The following is an 11,540-nucleotide window of genomic DNA, read 5'->3' as shown; positions in this document are numbered from 1 at the left end:
GGGCGGGTCAGAAGAGGTCTGCCACGCCATGTGGTCACCTCCGGGGCAGGTGGGATCTAACTCATGCAGAAGTGGCTTAAGCTTCTTTGTGCTGTGCTTTAACCCGCTGCGCCACCAGGGAGGGCCCTTGTTATATGTTTTACTGTTTTCTTTCCCATCTGACAATATCAATTATTTAGGGTTTTCCTTTTTTCTTCTCATGAGGTTGTTTTACTTCTACTTACATATTATGTTAGTTAGCAAAATTAAGTACTAACTGTGCAAACTTATGCTAATTTTTTTTAACCAGGAAGACTTTACGAACTTGGGTGCGTGCAAATGCCTGGTTCACTTATGCGATCTTGTAAGTACTAGTGGATTTAATAAGAAGTGATTTTTTTACTGGTTATTGACTAAATTCCTTTAACTATTAAAATTTAGGTAAAGGCAGAACATCTTTCAAATGAAAAAATTACAGCAAGCAAAATGAAAATAAGCAAATTAATGGCCATCAGGAGCTTCTAGCTATACCACTGACTATACACCATATTTTCCCAAACCACTGATCTATCTTTGGTCACTTAGGTTATTTGTTTAACTTGGATGTTGTAAATAGTGCTGCAATGCACACTGGAATGCAAATATCCCTTCCAATTAGTATATTCGTATTAGTAGATACCTAGGAATGGAGTTGCTGGGTCATGTGGTAGATAAATTTTTAATGTTTTGAGAAACATCCACACTGTTCTCCATAGCAGCTGGACAGTCTCCATTCCCACCCACTGTGTACTGGGGGCTCCTTTATTTCCACCTCCATAGCAATATTTGCTGTTTTTGGTCTTTCTGACTCAAAACAAATTTTTTTTAAAAACGAACCCATAAGCTATGTCTATAGATGACGATAAGAAGAGTTTTAAAAGTATTTGAAAAAGAAAACAGTAGTAATGTTTTTATATTAATAAATACTTAGTAAGTACAAAGAGCAATACATGAAGTTCATCATTTACCTATAATACTATTATAGGTATAAGGTATTATATGATATAGTCACTGGAAGCAAATAACACATGGTTTTAAATTATTCTCAGGCCAGCATTTTTTGTTGTACTTATTATACTTGCTTGCTGTGGGAAACTCCGCCGTCAGGTACCTGCGAATTACATTCTCCTGGGATTATTTGTAAGTATATCTTGCCTAGTACCCGTTGTTGTTCAACTCTGAAGTGTATTTCAAAAGGAAATATTTTATTCCTTTTATTGTGGATAATCTTCTGTGGAACACTCAGATGTTATTTTTGACAGATTCTCTTGGTTGACTTCCGGTTGTAAAGAAGTTTACTTGTGAGGTAGTATCCATGCTCTTTTAACTTCTTTGATTTATATCTCCTGGTTCCATATGAGATTCAGGTAGCTATACATACATACATATATATATATATATATATAAAACACAGTCTAAGTAGGTAATATAAACCAATGAGGACCTTTGATTGAAGGGAAGAAATGGAAAGTCAGTGATTAGGTAAGTGCACAAAACCTGTGTACTGGAGTGTGGTAAGTCTACATTTGGACCTGCGCCTCCTGGTGGTGAAAACAAGCAGACACATGGCCAGTGGTAACAGTCTCAGCATCCCTTGCTTGCAGTGTCCAGTGTGATTTCAATGTTGGGAAAAATATCTCCCTCTCAAGGCTGAAGATGCCTACATTTAGGAATTTCTTCAGTATCAGAGCATTTTGGGACCTTTCTTAGCTGGTTTTAATACCTGTCCATTGCCCAAGTAAGCAAGTTGAGTGAGCAGGTGGGCTCTTAATTCCTGCCTTGGCAGAACCTACAATTCTCAAGGCAGGGTAGAGTTTAAAAGGCAGACATAGAAAGATATTGGGGGTCCTGGGGCAGAGGTGATGGTGTAGGGAATATTTTTTAGAAATTTTTTAGTTTTAAATTTACCAGTGGTTTTACTGTTTATTACAAGAAGAGATCAAAACTCTTGGACTTACATGAAACACTCTCTGAAATTCTGCTGATACTCCCAAAAAAGTTAGCTGCTTAAGAAATATTATAGAGAGTCAAATAGACTTAATGTCTTACTCAAGTGTTAGCAAATACAAGGAGAAAACTTTCAGAAAAGGAGAAAAGGCAGAGGGTGGAGAAAAACACACTGAAGACTGCTTTTATCTCATAGAATTTAGGTGCCCTGCATGTGTTATAAGCTCTTGAAGTCAGCAGGCAGGTTGGCCTTCTGAGGTCTCCTGTTACTCTTTAGGAAAGAGTAACATCTTGAAATCATTCCCTTTTCCATCATTGTCTCTCATTCTCTCTCTCTCACATGCGCGCGCACACATTCCTTTCGGTGCTGTTGAAGATAGAGAAATATGAAGCAAATGAGCAAGCACAAAGAGAAGTTAATCTTTAGAGGAAGGTTGAGAGCAAGCATATTGTGAAAAAAAATCATGTACACACAATGGAAAGAATCTACTTTGCTAAGTGTAATACAGTAGAGGATTTTGAGAAATTGAGAGAGGCAACTTAGTACTCTGGGAACTCCTATTCGTTATCAATATATAGTCAGTATATAGAGGCTACCAATATATAGTCTCCCATGCTATAGACGGTTGGCCAGATGGAGAAGTTCAAGTCCTTCCCACAATCCTTGCTATCTAATTAAATTGTGCCCTAAGTTTTACTCCTTGAAACAAAAGGTTTCTTTCCTGGCTTTTAACTGTACACCAGAGGGTCAGTGAGTCTGTGGATTTGCTTCTGACTCGGAGTCCTTCCAGCTGCAGAATGTCCTCAGGCCTTGCAGCAGCCACTGCTCACCAAGTCCCCATCTGGCTTGTCCACCATCCTGGAGCCTCACTGTGGGCTTGAGCAAATCCTCATTAGCTTTTTGGGTCTCATCCTCTGGTTCCACTGCCTGCTGGGTCTCCGCCTCTCTCCCACCCTGCCTAACCTTGGACAACTGGGTGCCCTAGTATATCCCAAGTAAAGGCCTCCGCCAAGTCCTGGGGGCACTGGCACCTCCAGAATCTGTGGGTTAGTGCCCTCTGGCCCCCTCTCCTGGTACTGAGGTTTCAATTTGCATCACATTTCAATGATTTGAAGTGTTTTATTCTTACCTAAGCACTGTGGAAAGGGACAGTAATGAAACTGTTGGTAAAATACTAATAGGAACAGTATATCCTGCCTGTGATGAAATGTTATGATTCTGTGTGGATGCCCCCATGCGATACCAATGTGGTCTACAAATTCATCTTTAACTTTGGATTCACATTCTGAATTAATACATGTTTCACTCACTAAATATGCTGAGAGTTACTTTTGTGTTCTAAGAAACTTTTAGTAATAAAAGGAATTCTCCTTGTCAGTCTTAGGGAGGATGTTATGTCACAGTTTACTATTCATTTCCCACAATCAGCCAGCTGCAGTTTAATGCAGTAGGTTGTGCTTATTCCCACTTGGCCGCCGGACCCTGCCAAAATGCACAGAACTCAAATTACCACCTCTGGATTCTGGGCTTAGGAGTCAGGCTTCTGATTTGCTGTGAATTTTGTTTTTAGACAGTGCTTCAAGGTATGCTGCTAGGAGCCATATCTGTGTAAGTATTTATACACATTCTCTTTTGGGGGGTGTGCTTTCCTTTGACGGTATGTGAACAATAATCACAATCTCTGGTTTCAGTTACTATGAGGCCAATGAAGTGCTGTGGGCAACAGCAGCAACAGCTCTGGTGACATTATTGCTCACTTTGTTTGCTCTTCAAACAAAAGTAAGTATCATTGAAAGGTTTCTATCACAGGGCAGTGTGGGGAGCTGTCCCTTTGCCCTTCCTGATCCTTTCTCCTTCCTCTTCTCTGCTGTGGCCTCAGATTCGTGGCCACCTTACATTCTCACTCCCCATGGGGTTGTGCCATTGAGGAGCTGGAGACCAGAGGGAGACAGGAGAGAGGTAGCAATACTTATTCATATGGCTTCCCCACAACAGGTCCCACTTGGGATAGCCATCTGTGTTTCTTAATCAGATTTGCTGCCTGTCTCAGGTATTCAACTCAACAGAAACTTTGGGGCTCCCTTTCCTCTTCCATTTGGGCCAAGGAACAGTGACAGTGTTCATACTTGTAGCTTAGTTTATGGCACTAAACTAAGACACCTGTAGAGAGTTCCTCTACATTACAAGTCTTCCCCTCATTGTTGTGTTTGAGTGTATCATTGGTTTCTTGTTGGGACCTTACATGATGCAGGGAATTTAAAAAAAAAAAAAAAGTTGCACTTTTCTTTTTTTTTTTTTAACCAGAGCTCAGATGTACAAAGATCCCTCAGAGAACATCATATAATTTTAGCTATGAGATAAGTCATAATCTCTGCAAAGATCAGGTGGATTTGCTGAGACATTTTTGGCACTCCTTTTCTTCAGTTCTGGCCACGTACATTTCTTTAGTAAATGAAGGACTCACTTTAGTCATTTTAGTAACTTACTCTGGAAGGAGTATGCTGTCTAAATTGGTTGGTATTCATCCTAAGAAAGGTATTATATAGAGGCAGAATGACAGCCTTTTCCTGGTGGAAAAAGGAAGTAGTATGAGAGACATAGAAAGATCTACTAGATAGCCAAATCTTAGCAAAATTAAAAAAAAACTTATCTACCCAGGCTAATTTTATCATTTATTTATAAGAGTAAACCTAAAGGCATTTAAGTAAATTTCAAAATTACAAAAGAATCAATAGTAGTTTTTGAAAGGCTGTTATACATACATTCTTAACAACAACAAAAAATACTACAAGTGTGAGAGATGTATCCAGTTAACATTGGTTTATTTCATTACTGTATTCTATATACTTTTAAACAGTTATGAACATATTATATATGCAAGTTTATATACTACCGATATACTTTTATTAGGGAATATTTATTAGGGAATACTTCATATAAATACAAAAATTGAATAGTATGTTGAACCTCCATGTATTGCTTACCCAGTTTCAAAATTTATTAATCCATTGTTCCTATTATTTCATCTACACTCGTACCCTTTTCTCCCTCTTGAAGAATCCTAAACAATATAGCTCCTTTTAGGTAGGATTTTTTCAGTAGTTGCTGATAATAAACCCTGGCCAATTCTAAGAACCATGGAAATCCATCAGAATCCACTGAAATAATTTCTGCCTATGGATTATAAGATACATCTCTCAGCATCTTGAAAATCAATATAGATGGTAATTTGAATTTTTTTTTTCCTGTTTATATTTCCTCAGTGGGATTTCACCTTGCTAAATGGAGCACTTTTCGTTTTACTCTGCGTACTTGTTATCTATGGAATTCTCTTACTCTTCATACAAACATATGTAAGTGGTATCTCATTTGGAAAACTCAAAGAATTATTAGAAATAAAGGATAAAGTGTTGGCTTATGCGAGTCTGCATAAGAATAAAACACTAAAATGGGTGAAATGTGCCAGGGCTTTCAGTGGGAAAAGCTCTGGGTAATGGGGCCTGGGGAAAGGGAGAAGCTGGCTGGAATAACTGGCTGACCAGGGTAGCATATCTGACACCTTAGAGAAGCTGGGGAAAGAAGGTTAGGTCAGGTGGGAGCAGGCTAGCTTTGGTGCTTAGGAAGGTTCAGCAAGGCTCTCAGAAGCCCATGAGCTGCTCCTGGTCAATGATGAGGAAGTGGAAACTTAACCCAGGAGCGAGCTGCAGTGAATGGCAGAGCACAGCTTGCCAGACCTCATGGTCAGTTACACCCCCTCCTGGTAGCATGAGGTCTGGGAGGCCTGCCACACTGGTGTGTTTGGGAGTAACTCAAAAGTTCCGGTGTGTTTGGGAGATGCCAACTGTCCTTCCCCCAGAAGACCGTGGGATGAATCTACCTGTGGGCCATGTCAGATTCCACCAAAAATGAGTGCTGCTTATCTGAAGAACTAAAGTGGAGAGGGGCTTGTTCTCACCTTTCCAACAGCAACCCATAGTGGGATCCTTATTTTTCAATTGAAACCCCTTCGTCTTCTTCTTTTTTAAAGATTTATTTATTTATACATACAAGAGCTAGAGTGCAGGACAGAGGTGGGGGAGAGGGGAAGGAATGAGAGGATTCTCTGGAGACAGAGTGCGGTACAGAACAGGTAGATCCATTGAAGTACACCACTGAGGGGAGCAGCTGGCAGGAAAGGTCTGCTGTACCTCTGCTCCCTGACTGGGGATTATACTCATGCGCTAGTGGTACTGACAGCCTGATAGTGTTGAGACTTAGCTCATTGTGCCAAAAGGGATGCCCCCTTTTTCTTTCCTCATCCTTCATTTTTAAATATGAATTGACCTCTTAATTGTATACCAGAGATAGTCCATGTTTTTCACATAAGCAGCACATTTAATTCTCACATTCCTGAAAATTATGTATCTTACATATTTTACAGATAAGAAAAGGCTCAGTGAAATAAACAATTCATCCAAGTTCACACAGGGTGTAAGTGGTAGGGGCGAGATCAAAGCCAGAATTGGGTCATTCCAGTGCCCATGCTCTTTCCACCACATGATACTATCCATGGACTAGGGCTGGAGGGGTTGTAGAAAGGCAGAGGTATAGCGTTCCCCATGATCTGTCTGCTCTCTGGAGGGAGACCCTCGGGAAGCCAGGTCCTCTGAGGACTGGTGGGAGTCCTGTGATCACATTGCTAACACCCTGAGGCCAAGTTGGCTTTATTGGATAGAGGAGTCTTTGGGAACAAGTAGACCTGTGAAATGATTTTCAGGCATGTAACCAAAAGTGCTGCCTGGATTGGTCTAGGTGTATGCATACTACATAGGTGTATAGCTTGGGAGGCAGTATTTATATATTAGAGATAAACTCAAAGACATCACAAAGATACACCACTGGTTAAAAGGTCTTAAAGGCCACAGGTGCTCTATTGTTATTGACAGTAGCACAGAAATTGATATTAATAATACAAATATTAAGTGGGTGCCATAGGTCTTAACCACATTACTTAAGTGCAGCTAAGACACTGTAGTTCCCACTCAACAGAAGAATCCTGGTTTCTTCTGGGGAAGAAGAGACAGGATTCATAGAAATGGGAACCTCACCTTTCTCTTCTGTGCTGAGTTGATTGGTGACCTCTGCTTGTGCAGCACCAGCTCCAGCACTAGCTACTGATAATAGCAAGCTTATGCTTAGATCCCTCATTCTGAGAATTTATTTCTGATTTGTCAGGTGCATCTCTATCTGACTCTTCTCAGATAGAAAGCTCTTGGCCACTCAAGACATTCACTGCTATTGAAGGGGGTGTTTTCTACCTCTCATCAACCAGCTCTAGTTGGCATGTATGAGGGTCACTATGTCACTAGAGTTCTCTATCTGTTGCAAGAGCTGAATTAGGCAGGTTCTCTAGACAGGCTATGTGGGTGGGGCAAAAAGTGAAACATATCTAGTACATTCTACTTGCCTACCATACATGAGGTGTTTAGCACTTACTTGATGCATATTATTTGTACATGCAAAGCTAGTTCTCACAAACACATTTGAACTTCCTTAATTTGGGTGCTTATCTAACTCAGTGACCTAACTAAAGTCTTTCATTGTTCCAAATCCTGTTCCAACTGTACACTTGTTTCTTTTTTCAGTGGTTGCACCTTATTTATGCTGGCCTTGGAACTGTGCTCTTCTCACTTGTAAGTTCATTTTTCCCTCTCTTTCACTAAGACTATGGTACACTGAAGAAGCCCCTAAGTCCATATGCTAGGCCTGGAGGCAAGTGGGATCAATAATTCACTGAAAAAGCACTCCAGACAACTTACTTCACCCCTTATCTTCCTGTTACCCCTTCCTTTTTCTTCTTTTTTTAATGAAGATAAATTTTTAGGTTCAAAATCAAACTGAGAGAAAGTTACAGAGATTTCCATGATGCCTCCTGACCCCACACATGCACGGGCATGGCCTCCTCCTCTATTCTCAACATCACTCACCAAGTGGTACATTTGCTACAACTGATGAACCTGCATTGACCAATCATAACCACCCAAATGCATTGTTCACTGTAGCTAACTTACATTGTATGACTGGCTAAATGTATAAGGACTGTTCCATTATAATATCATACTGAGTATTTTCATTATGCTGAAAGTCCTCTGATGACTGACCCCTCCCCCACTCCTAATTCCTGGCAACCACTGATCTATTTACTTTCCAAATTTTGTCTTTTCCAGAATGTCCTATAAGTTGTGATCATACAGTAGTCTGTTCAGATTGGCTTTCTTCACTTAATATACACTTAAGATTCTCTTATTTTTCATGGCTTGATAGCTAATTTCTTTTCTAGGTTGAATATTCTACTATCTGGAAGTATCAATTTGTTTACCCAGTCACTGCTGAAGGGCATCTTGTTTGCTCCCAAATTTTGGCAATTATGAATAAAGCATCTATAAACAACCTTATACAGGTTTTTGTGTGGACATAAGTTTTGAGCTCCACTAAGTATTTAAAGGAGCATGATTGATTGATCATGTTTAGTTTTAAAGAAAATGCCAGATTGTTCTCCAAAGTGGTTATACCAATTTGATTTCCACTAGCAATGAATGAATCTTCCTATTCACCCACATTCTTACTAGTATTTGGTGTGGTCAGTATTCCAGGTTTTAGCCATTTTAATAGGTATGCTATAGTAACTTGCTATTTTAACTTACATATCCTGTTATGGTGTAGAGCATCTTTTCATATGCTTGTCACTGGTATAGTAGCAGTTAATTTCTTTGACCCATTAAAAATAAAGATTGTTTGTTTTCTTCTTGTTGAGTTTTAAGATTTTTTTTTTGGTATATTTAGGGTAACATTCCTTTATCAGATGAGTCTTTTACAAAGATTTTCTCCCAGATTATTGTCTTTTAAATCTCTTGACACTGTCTTTCACAGAGCAGAATCTGCCTTTAATTTTAATGAGGGCTCAGTTTATTCATTATTTCTTTTATGGATCATCTCTTGAATGTCATATCTAAAAATTCATCATTGTTATAACCAATGTCATCTAGATTTTCTCCTGTAATATTGTCAGTTTATTTTAGAGTTTTGTGTTTTATTTGTAAGTCTATATCTAGAATCTATTTTGAGTTGATTTTTATGAAGAAAATAAGATCTGTGCCTTGATATTTTGCATGTGGATGTCCAGTTATTTTAGCACTGTTTGTTGAGAAGACTACCTTGGCTCCATTGTATTGCTTTGCTCCTTTGTTAGAGATCTGTTGACTATATTTATGTGGATTTACTTCTGATCTATATTATCTGACTACACTTATTAAAAAAACAAAAGGAATAAGTGTATGTGCCTCAATTCTGAAAGACTTCAAAAGACAGTTAGCAGTTCTATTCTGTTATATGGATCTGTTTGTGTTTTACCAACACCACACTATCGTGATACTATCATGGGAAGTTTTAAAATCCAGTAACACTGGTTTTCCACCTGAAATGGATATAATCCTAAAATGGATAATTTTACTTTAATTTTTTTACTTATATTTTTTGTTTTTCTACATTATTCTTCATTTTGTGCATTTTTTCATCTCAGTTGTAATCCCCATGTCACCCATGTGAATTCACCACATTTCACCATGTGAATTCACATTTCACCATGTGTAATCACCACAGTCAGTGCACTCTTCCCACCCCAGTTGTGATCCCATTCTCCTTTCCACCCCCATAAAACGTCTCTGGTTTATAGTTGTTCATGGTTTTCATAAAATGGCTCATTTTAAAGGCTCATGAAAACCCCAGTTCTCCATCATGTCACCAAAAAGAAGTGAAGGTGACTTGCTTTCTCTTCTTCCTATTGCACTCTCATTGCCAGGTCTGCTCACTTTGCAACACACACAAGTATGCGCTGGCTCTCTGACTTCTTGTTTTGATATTTTAGGAGTTCACAATTCTACCTATTTCAGCTAGTTAAAATGTTTATGTTTAGGGTTATTTAACCACCTGTCCATCCCTTCTTCTTCTTATTCTATTTTGGATATGCTGACATTATCACAAAACTACTCCAACGTCAAGATTTGAAAAATGCTATCACCCGAAGTGTCAAGAATTCAGAATTAGAGCTGTTTAAGATTCTAAATGAGAGGGACACATTTTAAAATTTTGTTCAGTGAGAACATGTACAAAAAAAAATCACAAATACAGGCATTTTGTAAATTCTCTGTTCAATCTGCCTACCTTGTCCACATCATTGACTACAGGCATAAAAATGTCTGGACTTGGACAAGCAACGGAAGGTTCACAGGCTTAGTTCCACCAGCTTCAGGAGGACAAAAGACTTGCTTTCATAGTGCACAAACTCAGGAACATGATGAGTAGTTGAGGCTGTAAGAATCACATAGACACTTACAAACTGACTTTCTGCAATGTACTTATTGACACTAAAATGTTTTCTGGATAATTTAGGATACTTATTTGATAAAAATGTTCCATTTTAAGTAGCTAATCCTTCTTTCTTTTCTTTAAGTACTTGGTGATGGATATACAGCTGATGGTGGGAGGGCGCCACCATCATTCTGACCTGAACCCTGAAGAGTACATTTTTGCTGCCCTGAACATCTACTTGGACATAATCAACCTTTTCCTTTTTATTTTGCAACTGATTGGACTAGGACGGTAGTTACATGGCCAAGACTGGCTCATGTTGAAGAGAGGGAGGGATGGAGGCCTGTGAAATATTAGCTCCAGTGATGTAGGGGTTACCTCGTGAGCCCTTTTATTGGAAAAAATATTTTAGAACTTATTTTGTGAATTGAAATCAAAAATTCAGTTAGTAGATGGTAGCTGTAGCTATGATAGTTTTAGTTCCATTGTAACTTTGCAAATACATTCTAAGGCACAATTCTGATTTTTACAAATTCAGAAGATGAGTACATAGTTACATACTTGCAAACATTTAGAAGATGCCCATTACTTTGTTGAGTTTTCCAGATCCTATATAAAGCTGTAAACATCTCTCTATATAAATAAAATTGATTACAGAAACCTATGTTTCCTTTTATTTCTCTTGATTTAGACATTCTGCAGGAATTTTGGCATCTAGTTTTTGAGTATAATAAACCAAAATATTCTGGGGTTTTCCCCCTGGACTCTGGAGCTAGATTAGTGAGAATAATAGTACCTGACTGGCAGGGCTTAGAGAATATTAATGGAATTAGTGTACAGAAAAGATTCAGGTGCTATTGTTACCATCTCACCTATATTCTGGGCTTACCTCAGAGACCATCCTCTGATTGGGAGAACTGGCTTCCATTGAAATTCTGTAATATTTAAAAATAATAGAAAACTGACTACCTTAACCTTTGTAAATATACAGATATGTAGTATTAAGTACATTATTGAGCTTGCAAGATTGAAACCCATACTCCCTTAACCATAACACTTTGCACTGACTTTATTTTATACATATCTTATAAAATAGGTTGATTTATTTCCTGAGGACCATAGACTGGCAGATCTTTGTATCACTTCTTGAGTCTCATATTTTGTTGGGGTGAGATGCTTGTTGAGAAAGGTTTTCAGAGAGAGATGTAAAAGCCCACTCAAATAGACC

General features: G+C 38.6%; 1 protein-coding gene across 1 annotated transcript in view; it reads left to right on the top strand.

Annotated features, from left to right (window-relative positions):
- The window catches only part of LOC101636496 (protein lifeguard 2), a 13,311-nt gene extending 2,704 nt beyond the window's left edge, over positions 1–10,607 (top strand). Inside the window, exons 3-9 of the mRNA XM_004677107.1 lie at positions 290–343; positions 1,068–1,158; positions 3,537–3,574; positions 3,658–3,745; positions 5,230–5,319; positions 7,591–7,638; positions 10,455–10,607. Of these exons, the coding sequence (XP_004677164.1) occupies positions 290–343; positions 1,068–1,158; positions 3,537–3,574; positions 3,658–3,745; positions 5,230–5,319; positions 7,591–7,638; positions 10,455–10,607 (562 nt within the window). The remainder of the gene's footprint in view (positions 1–289; positions 344–1,067; positions 1,159–3,536; positions 3,575–3,657; positions 3,746–5,229; positions 5,320–7,590; positions 7,639–10,454) is intronic.
- The last annotated feature ends 933 nt before the right edge of the window (positions 10,608–11,540 follow it).

This window comes from Condylura cristata, unplaced genomic scaffold (genome assembly GCF_000260355.1).
Source record: "Condylura cristata isolate star-nosed mole 26May11 unplaced genomic scaffold, ConCri1.0 scaffold00005, whole genome shotgun sequence".
NCBI classification, from domain to species: Eukaryota; Metazoa; Chordata; class Mammalia; order Eulipotyphla; family Talpidae; genus Condylura; species Condylura cristata.
Note: the sequence above shows the minus strand (reverse complement) of the source record. Positions and strands in the feature narration are given on the sequence as shown.